This window comes from Nanorana parkeri, unplaced genomic scaffold, assembly GCF_000935625.1.
Source record: "Nanorana parkeri isolate BGI_ZX_2015 unplaced genomic scaffold, ASM93562v1 scaffold1, whole genome shotgun sequence".
Taxonomy (NCBI): domain Eukaryota; kingdom Metazoa; phylum Chordata; class Amphibia; order Anura; family Dicroglossidae; genus Nanorana; species Nanorana parkeri.
The window spans coordinates 8,250,011-8,273,243 of NW_017306269.1; the positions used below are offsets into that span (position 1 = coordinate 8,250,011).

The window sequence follows — 23,233 nt, forward strand, 5'->3', positions numbered from 1 at the left end:
AAAATAGCCTGGACAGGAAGGGGGTTTACCACCGCGGACTTCAAGTGGTTAAAAGCCCCATGGTATTTCTTTTGTTGTTATGTCATTATTAAGGGGTGTGGTGTCTTAATTTTCTTTGGTGGTTCAACCAACTTTGTACACATATAGATAGAATGCTAAAGAGGTACATGTGCAGTTTGTTCTGGGGGTCTTCTGTAAGTCAAGAACAGAGCTGTGTTAAGTTAGTGGCTTGGATGAGCAGATGTTTGTTTACCGCCACCTTGAATACAAATGCAGGACAAACCTGCTTGGACTGTCCCTGGGTGTCCGTGGTCTTGTACATAATTTACCCGCCACCAATACCAGTTGAGCCTGTCCTCCTCACCCCCTTCTTTAGCAAAAAGTAAAGCTTACACTCCAAGAGATAAAGTTATCCGTCTTTATTGTTCATGTTAACTTAATTATTTCACAGAATTTGCAAAAACTTACAGTTTAGAAAAACAAACAACTGCTTTAAAAAAATAATACAGAAAAAAAAAAGAGACAAAAACTAATGTTTATCTTCAGATGGACTGGACGTATGGCTTTCCTCTTCATTGATGGACTGTACATGCTCCTGGAAGACATCAAACAGAAGTGTTAGAGAGAACTAGACAACAGATGGAGAGACTACAAAAGGCATAAATGACTTATGACAATATAACGTAGTAGCAGCTGTGCAAGGAACAATTATATTTTGCACGGTGCAGTAATTCCTAACCAATCAGATTTCAGTATCAATATACAGAAAGCAGGACCGTAACATTCTCATCAGTTTCTAGAGGTTACTGCACTGCTCGCTTCACATTATGAGCACAGATGTCATGGTGAGCCCTCTGTAGATATGCAGCGCTGATGTAAATGCAGATTTAAATTTCCCAATTATAGGAAACGGTTTTAAAACAAAATATCTGGGTGAGAAGTCATGAATGGGAGCTGCACTTCTTTGATTTACAGATCTCATAGCTCTGGTACACTGCAGTCATACCTAACTTACCCTTTGTGAGTTTCCACCCAATGCCTTTTGGTAAAATACTCAACATCTCCCACTCTCAGATCTCTACAACATAAAGGCCCAGCATTCTATAGTCCAATATAATAAGACTGACAGTTTTTTTTTGGAGGGGGGTTGCACTTATCCAATAGATATCACAAAATGCTTCCAATGGTATAATAAACAAAAATGAAGAAAATAAGGATTAGTAGGACAGCCAGGCAAGCTGCAATGGCAGCCTCCATATTTCTATCATGATAGGTTTCCTTTAACGTGCAGGTCAGAACAAAATGTATAAAAACAAGCAGTACATCTGCAGTACGTGCACATCTCCGGTGTTCTAATGACAAACATGGTGGACGTGCCAGAAGTGCAGCTCTATCAAGAGCGAAATGTATAGGCTGAATGCTGGGCAGCAGGGGGCCCTGTAGTATTTGCCTTCACTCCTCCCTTGGCTACTACGTAAGAGGTTACATAGGGAGGTAAAGCGAGGGGTGGAGTAGCTGAGCCACCACAGAGAGTTACTAGACACTCCCAAAAAGAGTGCTATGATGTGCAACGAGGGAGGGGGCTGTGCTAGGGAATTGGCTTTTCAGAAGTAGTCAAAATTTGCTAGCAAGTTCAGAGGCACATTGCAAGTCAAAATAAAACTATTTATGGAAAGGCAGCAAGTCAGCTTGTAAAATACTGATTTTTTCTGTGTTGTTACCACTTTGTTGGTGACAGGGTCTCCTTAAGCAGGGAGCTAGAATAAGGCCAATTAAAATACATAGCTTCTTTTAGTTGTTAATCTACACATCGCCACACTAACAAAAACATATAAGAGCAAGCGTTTACAAATGAAAAAGTCATATCAAGTATTTGTCTTCCAGGATCTAAAAACTGCTAAAATACTTTTTTTAAGTGTACAAAATAATGGAGTATTATCTAAATTCCTCTAAAACACAAACTGGATTCTAAATGTCACTGTTAATCTACATCTCCCGTTCCTACGCTTCTCTAAAAAAAACATAAGGTTTAGTGCCTCAATGTCTCTGAAGAGCTGAAAGAGCCAAGCGAGGTGTGAGTGTGTGTACACACAAACACACACAAATAATTTACTAGTTTTGTAGAAAAGAAGAAAAGCGAAAAAACAATTAGTGGTCAATAAAAATAAGGGATTAAAATCACCTTTCAAGCAGCACAACATGGAGATAGCTGCCCCAGTGGATTGTGGGTGAAGCGTTACCTTCAATATGACCTGCAGATGTGGGGCTGATCGTATCTGATGCTTTTAACACAATAATCCAGCGAAGGTTATCTACTCCCGGGAGTATAACTAAATTAATCCTGCAGCGCTGAGCTGCCAACACTTCACATGAACACATCCCATAGAGAAATCGCGCTCAAGATTTAATCCCCGTGTAATTAAGTAGACAACTTTTTTTTTTTTTATTCTCTTTTTAGAGAGAGCAACAGTCTATTATGAAGAGGAAGAACATTGGCATACAATCTTTAGAGGTGTGTATAATTGGAAAGCACTCACTTGGGGTTCGGGGAAAGGGACAGGCTTGTCTGCCTCTCTTAGAAGGACTGCCAATTGTTTCAAGTGGTCTTCAACTGGCTCTATCTGTTCGGCTTTCATTCTGTCGTACAAATCGACTGCATCGCTTAATTTGTTGGTGGAGACTGCGGGGAAAGGTAACAAAGTAAAAACAATAAATACATTCGCATTAAAAGTAGGTATCCACTAAAATCAGAAATGTTCTATCATCCACTTCAGCCCTCGTACCTGAGCCATTTTACCTTTCTGCTATGGGCCTGCCTATTCAATGATAACTTAGCCTTTACTTAACATAAAGCAATACATAGATTTTTTTTTTTGTGACAAGGGCTTTCTTTTGATGATACTCTCTTGTAAGAATTCATTCATTTTTTACACAATCTAAAAGACAAAAATATGTTTAAAAAAAAAAAAGAATCCAGAAACCCTAAAAAAAAAAGAATTCTGGCTAATCTTTATAGTCCTTGTTTTTGGGCAAGACATTTAAAACATTTTTTTTTTTAATATAGCAGACAGTTAAAGGGCTTTGTCCTTTGAGGACAGCTCCAAGTGAATAAAAAAAAAAAAAAGACTGCCAAACAGCATAAAGAACAAAACCTTTTACAAGTTAGAATTACGCCTAAGTCCCTTCCTTGCCTGCTCTATGGACTACTGAAAACACCCAATGCTAGCCACTCTTTGCTCTGTCCTTCCAGTTCCCCCTTTCATTTCATCACTTTATATTTGCGTCATGCCTATACAAATCCCTACATATAAGGCGAGACTGCAGGTGAATTCCCCACTGGTATACCCAACAGTATTCATGACTCTTGCGGGAATGCATAAGTGAACTAAGGACATCATGGAAATATGTGAATAGACAATAACACAGTGAGCACAGAGTACGTGGGTTTGTTCCAGACCTGTACACCAATCACTGCAAACGGCACTACTATGATTCAATACTATCACCTGTTTTCTGTATGCAAAAAATGAATGTTCTGCACCTATCAGAATCCCTACTTCCCCCACAAGGACATCTGCGGTGCCAGAGACCCCACTTACTGTATTGTTTCATCAGGCTGTTGTACCCAATGTGTTTGTAAAGAGGATCCCCCAATACATCTAGCAGCTGGGAAATCTGGTTTTTCTGTAAAACAATATGGGAAAAGGTTTAAGGTCAGCAGATAACAGCAAACGTTTAAAACACAAGTTATAGTGGACCTAGCATCAGATGTTTCATGCTATGGCACCATGCTTAGCAATAAGTTGTAACCTTTCCAAGTGTATATTACCTCACACAGAGATCACAGAACTCCCCCTAACAATGCATTCATGTGCTTTTCTCTCCAAAAGGATGGAGCCATCTTTATTCTGGTACCATCCAGGGTCAGAATCCACTTTCTAGTCTACGATGCCAGCACAGAGGTGACTCAATTACGTAAAATCCTGGTGCCTGTGCAGTTCTTTGCAATTTTCACAAATGTCTAAAACATTTGAGATCTGGAAAATGTCTACAATCATGAGCCAACTGCTCCAGCAGTGCCTATCCTGTACAATGCCATCTGTAGCCTTGCCATCTTGACTCCTGCAATGGGCAGGTGGCCTATGACATTTGGTAAGCAGTTTGGAGGTGGAGCCAAAGCATATTTGATGCATGCACTGGCAGTATAGATGCCTCAGAAGATATGTGAAAGCCCACATCTACCAACACTGCTAAAACATGGACTTCAAGCACTGCTGTTACTCTGAAACTCTTATTAACCCCTTCATGACTGAGGCCTTTTTTTCATTTTTTGCACCCATGTTATATTCCACCTTTTAGGCCTGAAAATGACTTAAAACCCCCCAACATTATATATTTTCTGAATGCCAAGACCCTATAGAATAAAATGGTGGTAGTTGCAAATTTTTATGTTGCGCAATTCCTTATTAAACCTCAACATTTAGTGAAAAATTTAATTAAAAGCCCCACAACAAAATACCCATTTTTAAAATGAAATATAAAGGATGAGGTTACAACGAGTAAAACGATACCCAACATGCCCAGGTTACAAATTGCGTGGGTCCGTGAAACGGCGAAAAACTGCAGTACCTCGAAAAATCCATAGAAGACGCTTTAAAAGCCCCCACAGGTAATCAATTTAGAGATACCCCAAAATACTCGCCCTAGAATTATTGCTCTAACTCCGGCGTGCGCGGCGATACCCAACATGTGTAGCGCGTTCGTCGTTTTTATACGTAGGCGCACCCGACGCGTGTTTACGTGGCGACGCGCGTGCTCAAGGAGGCGGGGGACTTTTAAATTTTTTTAAATATTATTAGATTTATTTTACAAACTTTTTTTTTTTAACTTTACTTTGACTGCTATCACATGGGGGGCTTACAAGCCCCCCCATGTGATAGCAGATGGTGGTGACAGGTACTCTTTAAGTGTCACCTTTACACTGGAAATAAGCTATTGAAGTGCAGATAGGCGGCGGTGCACTGCGGCGGTGTCCGGCAGGGGGGGCCCCCTTCTACGGGACACAGAAGCGATCTGGCGACAGGTAAGTCGCCAGAATCGCTTCTGTTGTAAAGCCGACAGTCGGCTTTACAAGTTTAAACAGACTCCCGGCACTGTAAGTCGTCAGTCACGAAGGGGTTAAAGAGAGCCTCTTTGCTGGGGTGAACAGCTGGCGTTTCCAGTACAGTGATCTACAGTGTCGGATCCCTCAAGGTACGAAGCCACCAAGTGATGTGGAGCAGCGTTTCTCAACCTTTTTTTAATCATAGCACCTTAACGGAGTTCTGAAGTCCCAGCATAAAACATCAGCATTGTAACAGGAAAACATACTAGAGTTGTTTTTGAGAATGCAATTCCTTTTATGTAGTCAGTGCTGCCTTCTGTCTGTTCATCACTTTTAACAACTTCTTGGATTCCCAGTGTGCTTTGCATCTCTTTCACTGCTGCTTGATGTGGTGCAAACTCAATTTCTCAAAACTACATAAACCATAATGCATTGCTTTCAGCAACCAATAATAATGTTAGATTGTTCAGATGTTGAGTTTTAGTTCAGATGGAAGTCTAAGTTAGACTAGTGACACGCAGAAGTGCATATTTAGAGGGCTAAGTGAAATTGTGTCAGCGCATTGAGGAAGTACATCCTATGGGGAGCTTCAATAAGTAAGTATACAAACTTCTAGATCGATATGATTATGGAGTGGGATAGAACTTCTGAAATACATATTTAGTTTTAGTTGTTGACCCTAAATACCCTTTAAATGTATGCAATTCTCGAGACACCCCCAGTCTAAAATGTAATAAAACATAAAATGTACAAAGTGACGTGTCCCCTTCATAAATCCATACTAGACCCGTATCCATGATAGGGGAACATTCTCTCGTATCAGCTTATCAGTTATCATTAGCAGACCAAAGGTTAGCAAATAAGAGAAGTCATTTGCTATTATTTATATGCACTTTAATGTTTTCACTATTGGAAATGTTTGCCCTCCCTTCCTGTTCAGGTGACAACTGAAGAATTTAGCATTTCTTTTTACTCTAAGTTCTGACCACCACTGTAATGCAGAATGGAGGAAGGAGGAATACTTTCCAGCAAGGACACAGTAGAGCAGGGGTAGCCAAACTCCGGCCCTCCAGCTGTGGTGAAACTACAAATCCCATGATGCATCTCTCTCCGGGAGTCATGTCTGTGGCTGTGAGAATCCTGCAATGCCTCATGGGATTTGTAGTTCCACCACAGCTGGAGGGCCGGAGTTTGGCTTCCCCTGCAGTAGAGGATTGAGACCTTTTATAACCTGATCTTCACTGCAAAGTAAGCAAACACATAAATGTGTACCTTCTCCTGACAGAATAGCATGGTACCCACTGCCATTTGAATATACTCTGCCCAATACTTCGAGCTGGTGTGGGATGCTGAAGCAGTGGCACACCGGCTCTATAGATGGAGAACAGAGCAATCACGAATCGCTGATCGCTCAGCTCATGGTTTCGCCCTGCAGAGAGAAGCGACTGAGTCACCACTCCCTACTGGGATTCCCTCCTGTCCATTACTTCAGTGCTCACTGGAGGGACAGACAGGGGAGGAGACAGACAGACCTGGCTCTAGAGAGACAGTCGGGTCAGATATATTCTGACTTTTGGTCACAGGAGTACATTGGCAAATGTACTCCTGTGGCCCAAAAGAAAACTAAAGCCAAAAAAAAAAGGTTTGGCTTTAATTGTCTTTTACTGACAGGAATTCACTTTGACCAGTTAAAAGCTGTATTAAATTTATGGTACAATGCAACAGAATATTATTGTATATGCACAATTATACCATACCTGGCCCTTATAAACCAGAATGTCAATTTGTATTTTCAAATATTCACTTTGTTCCAGAATAGCGCTGCATCTCTGTGGATAGGAAGAGAGGAGAAATGTCATCAGATGTGCTATACTGGAAGAATGAAATCAAAGTTTTTTCTTGTTTTTTTTTTTTTAAAAGCATAATACTAAGGGACACCAACTACAACAGAAACGATTAAAAGCTCAATAAAGAATCATTACCGCCTAATAGTAGCTTACAAAGAAATACAGTAGCTGCCTAATCATGCCAATCTGTCATAAATTTGTCCTTGGCACGCCAAGCTGCAGGTTTGTTTAAAAGGGAAAAAAAAAATAATAAACTAATGCTTTGGCAGACCAAAGAACTGAGGTTTAGAACTGGAAAAGAAAGAGGGGAAAAAAAAAAAAGAATTATTTTCGTCTCCAATTATACTGCCAAGCATGCATAAGTGAGCTTGGGATCATAAGGTTAATTATACATTTAATAAGGTGTCAGGGAGATAACTGCTCGTTTCTTTATAAAAATTAAAATGTACAAAGCAAGTTCTCTTTAAAGTATAATTACCTACACTTACGCATACAAAAGGACTGATTTCAATCTGTTTTATAAAAGGCTTTCAATGCAACAGTCAATTCTTGAGAGAGAGAGAGACAAAAGTTGAACTTGCAGAGGGGGGTGGGGGGGAGGAAAAAAAAAAGTTTACATGACAAGCCAGGGAAATCAAGTGTCTTTCCTGCACTACAGATTGATGCATAATCACCGACAATGTTGTATGCTGGAGTCAGGACAGCTGTCATGGCTTTTATAGACTGACTATTGGCAACAAATAAAAAATCAAACCACTGAACTGCTGCTACCCAAAAAAAATGCAGCTGTGCTAAAGTCAGCATGACACTTCATCTTAAAAGGATACCTGCACACTTCGTACAGATTTTAAAGCTGTAGGATACATGAAAAACAAAATGGGCCCCCGTGTTTAACTGAAGATCTCAAACTCTTGGGGTCCATTGAGTTTTTCATTGTGCTCCCACCCGATGCAGCATCCTAGTTGGTTTACATGCTACTGGTAATCTCCCAAAAGCTGTAGTGGTGCCCGGTAGCAGCGGCTTTAGTAGAACGGCACAGGGAGAGAAGCCCAGAGGCTGCAGGACATTGTATTGCGAGGAAAAAACTGGTCTCTACAAAATAAGTACAGAGGCTCATTTATCTTTTCCGTGCCGCCAGCAGAGTCTATCGGAACTACATGATCTATACCTGAAAGTGCTGTTATATTTTACAGGTGAAGTCCTTCCAACAGCCTGAATACTTCCACAGTGATACTTCCCTACAATAATCATTCATTTCTTCCAGCTACCCCAGTTATATTCCCAATTTCTCCATAGTACTATTAAAGACAAAAGCTAGGAAGTGGGAGGTTTAGTATTAACAGGGCCGGCATTGGGAGAACGGGAAGTACTCAGCCTGCCGATCCACTACTGGGGGCTCTGAGAAGGGTATAGGATAGGGATGCACCGATATATCGGCCGCCAAAACATATCCACCGAAAATTGCACTTTTGGCTAAATGCCGAAAGTGCCATTTTCCTGCCGATACAGTGGCGCATACCTGGTTTCTTTCCTCCCCGCTGGGGGGCGCTGCTCTGTGTCCCAGCGGGGAGGAGAGAAACTGTGACAGCCGGCCGAGCGCTGCGGGAGGAAAGCGCTGTGAGCGGCCGGCGTCTCTCATCTCACACCGCTCAGCCTCCTATCACAGTTCAGCAGAGCGGTGTGTGGGCGGAGACAGCACACACTGTCACAGGAGGCTGATCTCTCCTCCCTACACCGCTCGATCAGCCTCCAGTGACAGCGTGTCATAGAGGAGAGCCAATGCAAAAAATCAGCGACCGCTGAGTGTTTGTAGATAATTAAGGACATGGTATGGATACTATATCCTCAATTGTGAATGAATGGGAGTGATCTACATCACCTCCTGTTTATTCATAGTTGTAGTTTTAGTAAACACACAATGTTCTCAAGTTATGAATTAACAGGAACACTCAGTATAGAGGATTCCTGCTCATTGATAACTGGGGCTGCAGAAAAAGAGATTGAGGACTTTGTTTCCTCAATCTCTTTTTCTATTTTAAAAGGGAAATGCCAGGGGTCATAAACAACAATAAAAGTTTGACAAAAGTCCCAACACTCCCACACTGTTCTAAAACTAGGGCTGCAGCTAACGGTTATTTTCATAAACGACTAGTTGCCCAATTATCTTAATCGACTGGTTGTATTAAATTAAAATCAAAAAAATAAATCCTCTCTCTCTCGTTGTTGCAACCCTATCTAAAAACCACATTATTGGATCTGGAAATCTATTGATACATTTTATATTTAGGTCACCTTGTCCTCACATTTGATTAAAGGTTAACTGGCCTCCCATAATAATTTTTAAAAAAATACATGCTGGAGAAGTTATTTATAAGCACAGCTGAACCTTTCTGAAGAGTTTTCTCTTTACTCGTTTGTAGCAGTTTCTCTAAAGTCCCACAAACGATTGAAACTGCCTTGTATCGTCCCCGATACCGATACTAGAATCAGGGCCAATACAGGGCATTTTCACGAGTACTTGAACTCATGAAAATGCCCGGATTCTAGTACCAGTATCGGGTGATTCCTAAAATGTACTACAAGTAAAAACCCCACGCTACATTCCCTGAAGATAGCGCAGAACGTTTAGGACAATGGGAAGAGACTACTACTTCACATTCCAGCAAGGAATGAAAGGAAACTGATGTCAGATTCCAATAGGTAATCCCCAAGAGCACATAATGGTAATATATAAACAGACTGTCTCTCTGAAATGCCCCATGAACATGTTCATCACAACCAGCATATCAAGTCCACAAAGCAGTGGAGGAGAGCAGTTTCTACGAGGGACTGTATCAGATTGAAAACAGGTATTGCAGCAAGAGGATTATTTTTATTATTTGACAGGTTTATTCCTTTTTTTTTTTTCCCTGGAGTTTTGCTGTAAAACAAGCCTTCAATGACCTTTGTAGCTGCAGACACCGTGGAATAGTTCATCCTCAAAAGTCAAATCAGACTATGAAGTTGGGCTGCAGTCACTTTCTGAACAACTTACTGCTGCTTATTTGCAAAGATCCCTGCTGCCAGGGGAAGAAGAAGTGGAAATGAGCTGTGATTTCATTGCTTCTGCTGTGAACTTCGACTTGTCATTTTGATTGTGATATATTTATTTGTATTCATTGGAGAATATTTTTATACTATGCTTATTTTCAGTGAGACATATATATTATGATGTCTAGTAGATGTATTACTCATTTTCTTTAGGGCAGTGCACTTTCTTTTTGCTCCTCTTTTAGTTATTACGCTTACCTCTAATAACCGTTTGGCTTCTTCCACTTTTCCTGATTTGGCAAACACAATAAACAAATCTGTGACTGGGCGGTATATTGAGAATTGATTGGCAAACATCTCTGCAACAATGCTCACTGCAAAGAAATAAAAAAAAGCTTTCATTTGTAGGGTACAAGGTGATTATTGCACAAAACACATCAAGAATATCAGCATTGACTAGTAACGAAAATGTACAGGTAGAGCATATATGGCTTGGCCGGGGTCCTCATGATTTAAAGCTGGACTCTGAGCTGTGTAAAATACACCCATGTAGTGTGTCCCCCTCTGTCAGAACTATTGGGCAGAAAGGAATCAATTTCAAAGGCCTATACATATTTTCCAAATTTGTATATGGGCATCATGGTAGCCATTTTGTCTGCTTGCTAGAAGGTCAACGCAAGTTTATTCTTCTTGGACAAAGACTCACAGAAAAGTTTAAGAATCCTAGCATAAACATTCTTAGGTCATAAATTGTGGGGTCCCAGACGCACATAAGATAAGGATGCTGCCAGCCTATGTAGGATGAGATTGTTATCTTTCAACAAGATCTTTAGAAAATAGTAAAATTAAACTACCCAAACTTTTATATAGAACAATAGTGCCCCTTTAGGTGATTGTGAGGAAGAGGTACATAGTAAATTGATGTATCTGACGTCATTAGCCACCAAACCAAGCCCACATTCCATGGGGGGATAAAAGTTAAGCAGGAGCCAGCAGAGGGGATCCAGCAAAGAGGAGGCAGTAAGGAAATACATTCTAAGAGTATAGGTCGGAAGCTGAGGACGGCTGTCCAAGGGACTGAACTAAAGAGAACCTGACCATCCCTTGTTTCTGAACTGTGACAGCTGACTTCTTTCAGACAACTAATTTTGTATTGCTGGTGAAGTATACATTTCTATCTTTATATTAGGCAATTGATTAGCCACATTTATATCTGAATAGACCATTTAGTTCTTGTAGGATCTAGATTGATTTGAGATAATTTTTAACTGCAGTACAAATTATACCTTTCAATCTTGGGAGATAAATATATACATTTGTTATATACATTTGTATAATCTTCAGGAAACTGATTTCAGTTTCTAGTCAATGGTCTAGTCCGATATATATTTAATTAAATTGATGGAAGTTTGTCTTTACTTTGAATATAGTCTTGGCTTATAGCCAACCCTGTGCATGATGGGACAAATCTTGCCCATGCGCTGTTAAAAGTTTGAGCTTGCGAACATCTGTTTGCTGGGAGACGTCACGTGTCAATTCTGAACCTTTTGCTTCCTTATTCTGTGAGCTACTGATAAGATACCCATTGCATTTAAAAAGTTATTTTATTGGTTACATTTATATTGTGGAATAATATCCTGTGGTAATAATTTACACATTACCTGTGTTATCAAATTGATTTAAATTATTTGATCCTTATTCTTTGTCACCAATCATATATTTTATTATTCTGCACTGATATTAAATAAATAAATATACCGTATATATACTCAAGTATAAGCCAAGATTTTCAGCCCATTTTTTTTGCTGAAAAGTGCCCCCCTCAAGTAAACGATTGTATTCATCTTGTCTTCAAGTTAGCGCAAATAAAAGAACTTGTGTTAATTTTGATTTGTGGAAATAAGTTGGGAATCTCATTACAGATCCTTGCTTGTTTTCATAAATAGAAAACTGTTTATCAGAGCAGTATAAACATTCGGACACCTACCCTCCATAAATATGTTCTGCTTAACAATGCAGCTCGCCATGTATCAGGATGATTATTGCTGTGCTTACCCCAATTCTAACTGGCAAAAGTCAGCAGCCAAATAAAAGCAAGGGGCAGGGACATGTGGCTATGTTTAAAGGCAACAGGCCTTGTGGGTGACATTTTTCTTTTCCAGTGAAATGTTCTTTTACACATAGCCCAAAAACAGCCAAAGCCAAGTTTCCCCAAGAGAACCTAAGATAGTGGTTGTTCAAAGAAAATGCCCTAAATGTCCTACAATGAAGACACTGCAATATACATAATGGGTAAGAGCATTTCCCTAACTCTAAAAATGGCCAAAAATATTAATGATCATTATGATAACATGTTTGGTCATGCAAGAATCCCTGTTTCTCACCGCTTCCTAGGCTGGGCAGCTAGCCAACCCAGTTGCGGGTGCAGTGCCTGCCCTGGGTCCCATCACCTCTCACATGCAAGTCATATCGAAAGAATAACATGTTGCACTCCACCAATCAGTTATGCTTCAGTGACTTTATAGAAACAAGTGGACAGAAACACTACAGGTGGTCTTCCTCTGATCAGTTTTGCTCTCTAGTGGAGATGAACTGAAGATTATGATTAGGCCCCGATAGAGTGCAAAGCGCAATCGAAGACGACAGCCTGTGGAGTGTTTCTTGTTTCAAGTTACTAAAGCAGTACGGATCTGCTGAGTGTGACCTGATATTGTATTGCTCTGACTTGCATGTGGGTAGTGACTCACAGCAGGCATCGCAACTGCGGCTGAGTTTTCTGGCTTGTTTGGATGAATGTCACCAGCACACCAAAAATCCTAACAGGATCCCCTCATGTTCATTTATTAAGAACCATGTCAAATAAAGACTATATTTGACATGGTTCTTAACACACAAACACTTGGTGATCCTGAAAGGATTTTTGGTGTGCTGGTGACATTCTTCCAAACATCCCATGTGGTCAGCGGTGCTATCCGCAGTCACTACAAGCACCCTCCTCTGCTGCTGAAATATCCGGTAAGGAGTGCAACAAGACATTCATTCCGAGTTGGCTGGCTACCCCTTTGGGATGACCGGAATAACATGACCAAGTTCCCAATCCACACACACGCTGCAAAGTTTTCTAAAAAGAACCTGCCACAGATAGCACTGATCCCCACTTTGTGCACCGAGAAAAAAATATTTGAGATTTCAAAGAGAAGTGACATTTTAGGTTCCAAGTAATTTAATAAACTACATAAACTATAGGAACCAAAACGTGTTCGGGTAAAGTATGTGTGTTTTGATGGGTAACCAATTTAATCACCCATTTAACTCATATACTTAATTTTTTTTGCTGGCCTTAAAGGGTCAGACTAACCACAATAGATATTTATTATTTTAAGTAAATCCTGCAGTTACTTATATTCCCCGGGGAGTTTGGTAGTAAGTCCAGGTAAGTGCACCCAGGCCTGAACATCAACAACAGCCACTGTGACGGGAGGTCTAACTGTACCCATGCTGGATTTAAAAAAATATTTTACATTAATGGATGCAGCAGGAGAGAGAACAGTTTAAAATGAGTGAAACAACCAGACCACGGGAACAGCTAAGGGAAGAGCTTACTGCAGAAGTGACTTTACCACGGGACTGCACCAATAGTTTAAAAGTCTCTTTGGGGTGGAATGGCCCATTAATTTTATACTGCACAGCCAGTCCCCAGATTCAAACATGCCTTGTAGAAATGTGCAAACTTGTAGATAACAAGCAGCTTAAGATATCTGCCCTGGTATACCAGCAAACAAAACTTCTAACAATGAAGGCTAGACACTAATAAAAACTCACATTTTTCCAGCGCTTCAGTCATGTTGTTTTTCACCAGTGTCAATGACAGGTAATATATAGAGGTATTTGGCTCCTTTGAACATAGCGATTCAATCATTGAGATGGCTTCTTCAAAGTTTCCACTGGAAAAAGACGGTACATATAAAATGAGCAACTCTTAATACTATACTGAGGTACAGTGACAAAAGCATGGCACATAAATGTATAATCTACTACACACAGAATAATGGCTGGCATTGTTGTCTTGCAGTTTTAAGGGCACAACGTGTTTTCTAGCAGGCTGCTATGTATACCTTTTGCTTTGGGAGTATGTAGGACACCTAAAGTCCACAACTGGCTAAACGTGAACTTTATTGTCCTGCTGACTTTAGCCATCACTGCGCTTCTCTCTGTCTGAGGTACAATGACAGATGGCTCAACTGCAGATTTTACAAATGATTTTTTTTTTTAATCAGATATTTACTAAAGTTTAACATTTTTATAACAAAGAAACACAACTAAAGAGACAAACAGTAACAAAAGTAAGGCCTCATTCACACACAACACAAGCTAAATTGTATATTGCATATATACGTGTATATGCGCGTATATACGAGCGTATATGCAATCCCAGAATGCATCACTCGTAATGGAATTTATAATGTGCTGTACGCGCGTAAACACGCAGAAATTTGCATATATACGCTATGCAAATATACGGCTCCATACGCGGCTGTGTGTATGGAGCCATTTATTTGCATATATTGCATATGGTACAATACGCGTATACGCGCGGCAGTGTGAATGAGGCCTTTAGTAGAAAGGCACAAACAATCTTCCCACTGTTCACACGCAAAGGTATGGAGTAAAAAAAGAAGTATCAATTGTAGACAATAGACAGCAAAGTATAATTCCACAAGGTCAGATGGAAAGATGTTCCCGAACCTCCACCGTAGCTAATACAGAAGGATTCCTATAGTCAAGCAATCTACTCCAGATCAGGTAGGATTTATTCATAGTGCCCGTGCTGAGAAGTCAGTTTCTCAAAAGAGACTAAGTGGTCTAGCTCCGCGGTCCAATCTTCCACTGAGGGCGATGTTCTAGATATACATTTTAAGACCAGAACACAATGATCTGCAAATAAGGCCCTAGTCACAGCTACGTGGTGTAGATGAGTCAAGCTCAGAACAATCAATCTTCCCCAAGACACAATTTAGTGGGGTATTAAGGATGGACATTCCGAAAACTAGGTTAGTTACAGCAAGGACTTCATTCCAATATTTCACCAGTTTTGGATATACGCCAAAAGTGAAGAAGAGAACCAGGGGCCAGACCACACTTTATACACTTGGCATCTTCCCTGAGACTATACGCTGAGTTTTGGGTCACAGGAAGCCATAGTAAATGTCCTCCTGTGACCCTAAAGAGAACTATGGCCAAAAAAGGATGGGCTATAGTTCTCTTTTTATTTATTTTAAACGCCGATGCAATCACTTACAATGGATGCTGCTACTTGATGCTTACATTTTTAGTTTACTGCAGAATCAGCTGCTCCCCTGAGCACTGACTCTGATATCTTGTTTTAAGGTGGTTTTAGGGCACCCTATGGAGCCCTCCACAGAAACAGACACAGCAAGACAAGTGACTCCACTTCTCTCTTCCCATCTCTAGCAGATGGACTAGGACTTGGCTGCAAGAGACTGCTCTGTCCCTTGTGATCTTGTACTGGACTGGAATTTCAGGGGAGCCAAGTTGGAGCCACCTCTTTAGAAACATGATGACTGTGTTTGGGCAAACATTTTAAGAAATACTTTGCTGGGCAATGAACATTTATTTAATCTGGATGCATTATTGAGAAACATTTTGAGAGTTTAATCCTATTGTAATGTAGAGCTGCCCTTGGTATGGGGGAACAAACTAAACTCTAAAAGGAGGCTGTGTGTTTTCAGAGGTTAATATTTTTTTAGCTTCAACTCTTAGATATAACTTGGTACTTGAACAAGGCAGGACATTAATGCCTCTTTTCTAAGCAAGAGTGACTTTCATCTAAGCCAAGAGACCAGAGTCACCTAAAAGGCACTAGAATGAACATTAGGGCTTGATATTCAATAATTGATGTGAGAAACTATAACTGTATTTCAGGAAATATAAAATTAAATATTTACCTGGGTCTCGTTTTTTCCCTCTAGAACTGTCCTGCTCAATTCAAAAACTGATATTAAATATAATTTGCCGGCCACGTTCTAGTGCTTTAGGTTTTATCCATGCAGGGCCGATGCTAATAATTTAATGTGTTTATGATGTGTACACATACACACACACAGGAAATGTGCTCTCTGCATAACCCGGCTTGACAACTTCATTTCGCCAAGTCTCCGCTTCGGCGCTCCATATGTAGTTCTGATGAAGGCGTGCATGAAAGGCTTGGATAAGAGCCACGCATATGCACCTAGCAAATGCAGCTTTTGATTTAACTCACCCTGGCCTTTAATCTGCTCTACCATGACAGGAATTCATAATTTAAACTATTTTTTTTAATATGGAAAAGACGTACAACTAACCATTAAAAAGCAGCAGAGTGGATCGGTTTGACCTGTTTTATTAAAACCTGCTTTTACTGATGGAGCAGATCCACTTAAAATGGTTTCTGGATTTCAGGTGGATCAAAGCAGGATGCAATGTCTTGGCAGTTCTCTCCAGCTATCTGGGGGGGATAGCTCCCCACCACGGACATACTTACAGTCGAGTAAAAAAGAAAGTACACCCTCTTTGGATTTGTATTAAGACATAAAAATCACCTGGCCCTTAGCAGATCTTAAAATTAGGTAAATAGAACCCTTGCCGCATCCATAGGAGAATTAAGAGGCTGAGTAGCAGCCAGGTGCTGCTAATCAATTGCTCTTGATTAAATCATTAAGGTGCCCATACACCTGACAATTATCGTAATCTATACACCTATACACGATAATCGGAAGGTGTATGGGCAGCGTGCGACCATACACCTTACTATTGCATGATCGTACGATTTTCGTATAACGAGCACGCTAGCAAGACGTAAGCCGCACGGCCCGAGGTACGCACACTGCCCGCTCACCATTGCAATTATCTGCAGCGGGGAGGACTTGTGATGATGGCAAGTACGATCTGCCTGTCCAAGATGGGCAGGTCGTATGAACTTTTAATCACCTTACAACCATCGCACAACGAAAGTTGTGCGATGGTTGTAAGGTGTATGGCCACCTTTAGGCTTGCAGTGGGGCTACCTCGTTTTGTCTAGGGGACTGAAATAAAGCAGATATACTCACCTGATCCTTGGTCCCTCTGGGCTGGTAGAACGTTCCCAAAAGCCTCTTCTCCCCTGGGCTGTGGGGGTCTAAAGACTACTGACATCATCACGTCTTATGCAGGTCCACTGACTTGCATTCGACATGAAGACGTCATTTCGGCATGAAGAAGGTACATTTCACAGCCGGTGGTGGAGAGAGGCAAGCGCTGACCACCAGTGGACTGAGGATCAGGTAATACAGCTTTATTTGAAACCCCCCCAGACAAAATGACCTGTTAGAGTCCTTCTTTAAATACAACAGAATATCACTCAAAACACAAGAATATTTTCCCTTATTCAAAGATCTGCAAATATCCTTTTTACAAGAGTCTTACATTTTACATACAGAAAAAAGACTTTACATATATCCATGCTGCAAATCCCATCAAAAATAACACCTCAAAAAGTGTAGACATGTACCAAATGTACCCCTAAATCACCCCCCGCCCCCCTCCCCCAGGATACATCCATGCCTTGTTTTTTTTTGTTTTACCTAAACCCAAAAACGTGTTACACTGAAACTAACCATGGTAAGATGTGGTAGCCACATTCGTTTTTTAGTCTATTTTCACCCGGTGATCTGGTCATTAAAACCTTTCCTGTTCTAAGGTGACAACACTCACTCATTGTACTGTATCTATGTTTCTATGTTGCCACCCTAGGATGACCTCCTGATATGGACTACAAACACCATCCTCATCTCTTCTACATAGGTGGAAGGGGTTGTGTAGTTCACAGAAGAAAGCTGATAACATAGGTTAGTTGTACAGGAAGCTACAAGGACACTGGAATTCTATCAAGATCAACAGGTCTTTTCCTGCACTTGCAGAAAATGTACTTCGCTTGATATAAGAAAACCAATGCAGCCACCACATTTGAAGTGGAACTGAAATAGGAATAAATGGGAAATCTTTCTGTGATGACGCTAATTGTGCTGACTAGGGCTGCAACAACTAATCGACATAATCGATTATAATCGATTATTGAAAAAGTTGTCAACTTTTTCAATAATCGATTAATCGGCTTCCAATCAGTTGGCCCTGTTCACGGCTCCACACACGCTGCGCGCCGCACCTCCTCCCCAACTCACGCCCACCGCTGCCAGACCCGCCCCGCCCGCATCCACGCTCTACACGCCACACCTCCTTCCCGCCTCACACTCATCGCCCACATCCACGATCGGCACAAGGACGTGGGGAGATGTAGTAAGGAGGAGCAGGTGTGGGGTGATGACAGCGGCAGATAGAGAGGCCCGATCTCGAAACAAGTGGCTGGAAGACTGCTCAGGTAAGCCTGCACTTTCCCACACATGGTGCTCTATAATGTATTGCTGGGATTTGTATTCCTCTATAGCTGATGGTACATTGTGCTGTATGTTATACATAGGAATACAAATCCCAGCAATACATTATACACTGTATGTATAATGTACTATTGTTGGGATTTGTTGTACTCCTCTATAGCTGGTGGTATTCTGCACTGCATAGAGGACTACAAATCCCAGCAATAATACATTATGCAGCGCCATGCGGAATTCCACCAGCTATAGAGGAGCACTACAAATCCCAGCAATAATACATTATACAGTGGTGCAATGCCCAATACCACTAGCTATAGAGGAATACAAAACCCAGCAATAGTACATTATATAGCGCAATGCAGAATACCACCAGCTATAAGGATTTGTTGTGCTCCTCTATAGCTGGCGGTATTCTGCATTGCGCTGTATATTGTACTATTGCTGGGTTTTGTAGTCCTCTATAGCCGGTGCCATTCTGCATTCATTGCTGCATAATTTTTCACTTTTCATTTCACTATATTGCACACCACACTTTTTTTTTTTTTTTTTTACTTCCACCGCTCCAAGCTTGCTCCTGTGATGGACTACATCACTGGAGCCATTTTTTAAAATGTATTTTATTGTTTATCCGATTAACCGATTAATCGAACTTAATAATCGGCTAACTAATCGATTTTTAAAATAATCGTTAGCTGCAGCTCTAGTGCTGACCCTGCTGACCAACCAGGGATTTCCCCTGTTGTGGCTACTGGACAGGAAGTAAAGGGAAATCTCCTCAATGGGAGACAGAGAGCAAGAAAAGCTTTACTTTATCCAAAACTAAAAATAAAAAAGTTGGCTTCTTTAAGGATTGATATATGAAATGTTTGGTTTGGGCTTAGTTTAGTCACCCTTTAACCCCTTAAGGACCCTTTCACTGCCAAGAACTTTTAGTTTTTTTACACGTTATAATCCTCATTTTAGACCTGACAATTACTTCAAACCCCTAAACATTATATATTTTCTGAAAGCCAAGACCATGTAGAATTTAATGGTGGCAGTTGCAACTTTTCAAGTTGCACGATATTAGTGCAACTCTCTATCAAACCCAAAAACTTTTTACAAACTGCACTTGTTAAATTTAACCCCAAAACAGAATAATACACACATGCCCAGGTTAAAAATTGTGTGCATCTGTGAAACGGCGACAAAATTCAGTGCCCCAAAAGGTCTATAGACAACCTATAAGGGCTTTAATAGCCCCTATAGGTCATCAGTTTCGAGATGTGTGTAAATATTTGCCCTAGAATTATTGCTCTCACTCTGGCGTTTGCGGCGATACCAAACATGTGATGTCGTTTTGTTACGTAGACGCACGCAACGCATGTTTATGTAAATATGTGTGCCATTTTTAAAAAAATGTACACTTATTTTATATTATTTTTTTTCTTTAGTTTAATTGCTATCTCATAGGGGGGCTTACAAGCCCCCTATGTGATATCATATTGGTGGTAACAGGTCTTCTTTAAGGTGGCACTGGGGTTCCAGAAGACCCCCAGTATCACCTTTACACTTTAAATAAGCTATTGAAGTGCAGATCGCACTTCAATAGCTTATTGCTGGGCTTCAAGAGCCGAGCAATGACAGCTATGGGACCGAAAGTGATGTAACCTGCATCGCTCCCGGTTGCATAGAGCAGGGAGGAGATCGAAATGGAAGTTCGCTACTCTCCACCCCATTGTCCTGCCGACACCAGAGATACTGGTCCTGGGCCCGCAGGAGTGGCAGTGGAGCCCGGGAAACACAGCGCGGGCGGTACTTTAACGACCCGTAGAAGCGATCTGACAGCAGCTGAGCCACCAGAATCGCTTCTATTATAAAGCAAACCGCCGGCTTTAAAATTGTAAACAGAGTCCCAGTGGCTGTTTAAATGCCCGCTGCCAGTGACTTACTATGTACATTACTGGTTGCAAAGGGGTTAAAGCGTATCTAGGGTCATTTTCCTTTTCAGTATAGGATATTGTATAGGATGGTAAAACCCCAATCAGTGTAATTTTCTGCCGTCTCTGTGCCATTGGGGAGATTTTCCTTCACATAATGTCTTGTAGATGCAGCAGGAAGTGAGAAGAAATCTCACCAAATTGAGGGGAATTCTCCTCTTAGACAGCTGGCACCAGAAGAACTGCCACCATTGGAAGATTCACCTTTGCCTCTTGTTCTGGTGACAACTATATAATTTTGGCTTTCCCTTAAAGGAGAACTATGGGGTCAGTGTTTTTCCCCATAGTTCTCCTTAGGGTAACGGGAGGACACAAACTAGCGTCCTCCCGTTACCCTAAGCTCAGTATACCGCAAGCTACAGCTTGCGGTATAATGAGACGCCTCAGCCGGAGCGGATCCCGACGTAGATGACGGGATCCGCCCAGCTGCGTGAGTGACAGCTGGCTCTGCCTATCTAGAGGCAGAGCCAGCTGTACCCACCCCTCCCCCGTCCGTTCCTCCAGTCAGCGCTGGCAGATCGGAGCGGGGAGAGGGGAATCCAGCCCCTCCCCCTGTCACGGCAGAGAGCCGTGACAGGATCGAGAGGCGAGCGAACCCGGTATGTGTTTGCTAACCTCCCGATCTACTGAGCCGACCTGTGACAGTCTCATTGTCACAGATCGGCTAGAACTATGAGGTGAGTGAAAAACACTCACCTCATAGTTCTCCTTTAATTTTCTGTCCTGGTGATAAGGTGAGTCTCCCAAGGGAAGACGCAGGCAGCAATAAAAACAGAGGGTCTAACCCTTCACTACTCTATCTAGGTCTAATACAATGGTGCTCAATTCCATTATGACATTGAAATGTGGATTTAAACTGCATTTATCACTGCACACACTCAAAGAAGGAGTGTCCCTTTAAGGAATGGCATCTTGACTTACTTTTTGAAGTGAAACAACAGTTTAGCGTTGTAGAATGCCCTTTCCATTCTGGGAAATGTTTCTTTGAGGTCGCTGGTTATCTCTTCCATTTTTTCCAGGCTGTCCATATCTCCGTTCAGGGCCAAAGCTTCGCGGAGTTTATCTAACACGGTTTGGTTGGGCACACTGCCATGCTTGAGCATCCTCTCTAGGGTGCGTAGCGCATCTATTCAAGAAGAAAATGGAAGGAAGCACAGGACAAAACTGCTAAAGTAATCACTGATCCAAGACTTCACAAAACAGAAGAGACAGGCTGAGACGTGATTAGGATCTGCTCTGTTGTTTCTCATATTAACGGCATGCAGAAAACTGTTGTGAGTGCTCCAGATTAGAGATTAATGATGGAACTGGCAGACTGTCAGCAAGATGCTGAGAAAGCAATATGGAATGGATAGCTTCCCTCTAAAGGGGCTGTGACAGGCAGAAAACACAATACTGTGCTGTGATTTTTTTTCTCTTTCTCCATGGAGATGTGTGAACAGCCAAGCAAACTGTGGATTGGGTCCATGATGGTAAAGATCACTTTTCACTGTCAATGCTACACAGTACAAAAAAACAAAAACAAAAAACTTTTCTGCTGATGAAAGCTCTGAGGCAAGGTCAGAATGAACATGCTGCATGTAATCTTATACCATTCTTAGGCACAACCAATAGAATCCATATTGTATTTTTAATTTGCATACTCCACCTGTAAAACGTTTTATAATCATTGTACCAACTCATTGTCTTAACACATGTGCTTTACTAATTTCAAGACAAAAACAACAATTTGGCTTTAAAGTTGGTGGTTCCCAGCTGTACATACTCACCTTTCCATCGATCCCCCATTACTCTGTTCAGCTGTCAGAAACGAGGAAGGGGAGCCCTAACGTGAGACCTTACCTAGCACTGAGAATTCCCTGCCTGCACATGTGACAGCAATGGACCATTTAGCAAGATGCACCAGCATTATATGAGAGGAAGAAGAGTTCATCCCCTTCCTTTCGATACTCAGAGGAAGCATCCAGGGGCTGAACAGAGATGCTGGGCGGGGATTTATTATTGCAGCGTTTACCTTAAAAGGAGAACTATGGGGTTAAGGCTTTTCCCCATAGTTCTCCTTAGGGTAACGGGAGGACACAAACTAGCGTCCTCCCGTCACCCTAGGATCAGTATACTGCGAGCTGTAGCTCGCAGTATACTAAGACGCCGCAGCTGAAGCGGATCCCGACAATTATGTCTGGATCCGCCCAGCTGCGTGACTGACAGCTGGCTCTGCCTATCTAGAGGCAGAGCTGGCTGTACCCGCCCCCTCCCCCGTCTGTTCCGCCAGTCAGCGCTGGCGGATCCGAGCTGGGAGGGGGGAATCCAGCCCCTCCCCTGTCACGGCATAGAGGCGTGACAGGATCGAGAGGTGAGCGAACGCCGGTATGTGTTCAATCACCTCCCGATCAACTTCTGCCTTCGGGACAATGAACTCCTGCACATGAGGGATTAATGTCATGTCAGCACAGCCAATCAAGATGGCCAAGGATCCCTAAACCGAAAAAAGACCAGATAAAAGATGTCAACACTAACGAGGTAGATCACGAATGTTGTATTACTGGAGGGGAAGGGAGTATAGTTCCACTTAAAGGAACCGGCTAAGCATAGAGGCAGCTTAGGTCTTAAGAAGGAAAATATATTCTTCCTCAGAATTCTCACTTCTGTTTTAAGCGTAGCCAATTACTTCTTACCAGTAATAAGCCCTAACCATTGCTCAATTCTCTCGTTTCTCTACAGCCTCTCCTTTTTGTCTCCATGAATATGCTTTACCGTATACATTCCCCCACAAAGATTTATAGGATGAGAGCCTAGTAGGTGTGGATAGCCATGTTAACATTGTAAAAAAAAAAAAAAAAAAATAAA

At 41.6% G+C, this 23,233-nt stretch overlaps 1 protein-coding gene across 1 annotated transcript in view; it reads right to left on the reverse strand.

The window, feature by feature from the left end:
• Nucleotides 1–2,115: 2,115 nt before the first annotated feature.
• LRPPRC (leucine rich pentatricopeptide repeat containing) overlaps nt 2,116–23,233 on the reverse strand; it is a 186,546-nt gene continuing 165,428 nt past the window's right edge. The window contains exons 31-35 of the mRNA XM_018566148.1: nt 21,308–21,512; nt 13,804–13,925; nt 10,240–10,355; nt 3,600–3,684; nt 2,116–2,680 (exon numbers count right to left, since the gene is read on the reverse strand). Coding sequence (XP_018421650.1) covers nt 2,475–2,680; nt 3,600–3,684; nt 10,240–10,355; nt 13,804–13,925; nt 21,308–21,512 — 734 coding nt within the window. The 3' untranslated portion in view covers nt 2,116–2,474. The remainder of the gene's footprint in view (nt 2,681–3,599; nt 3,685–10,239; nt 10,356–13,803; nt 13,926–21,307; nt 21,513–23,233) is intronic.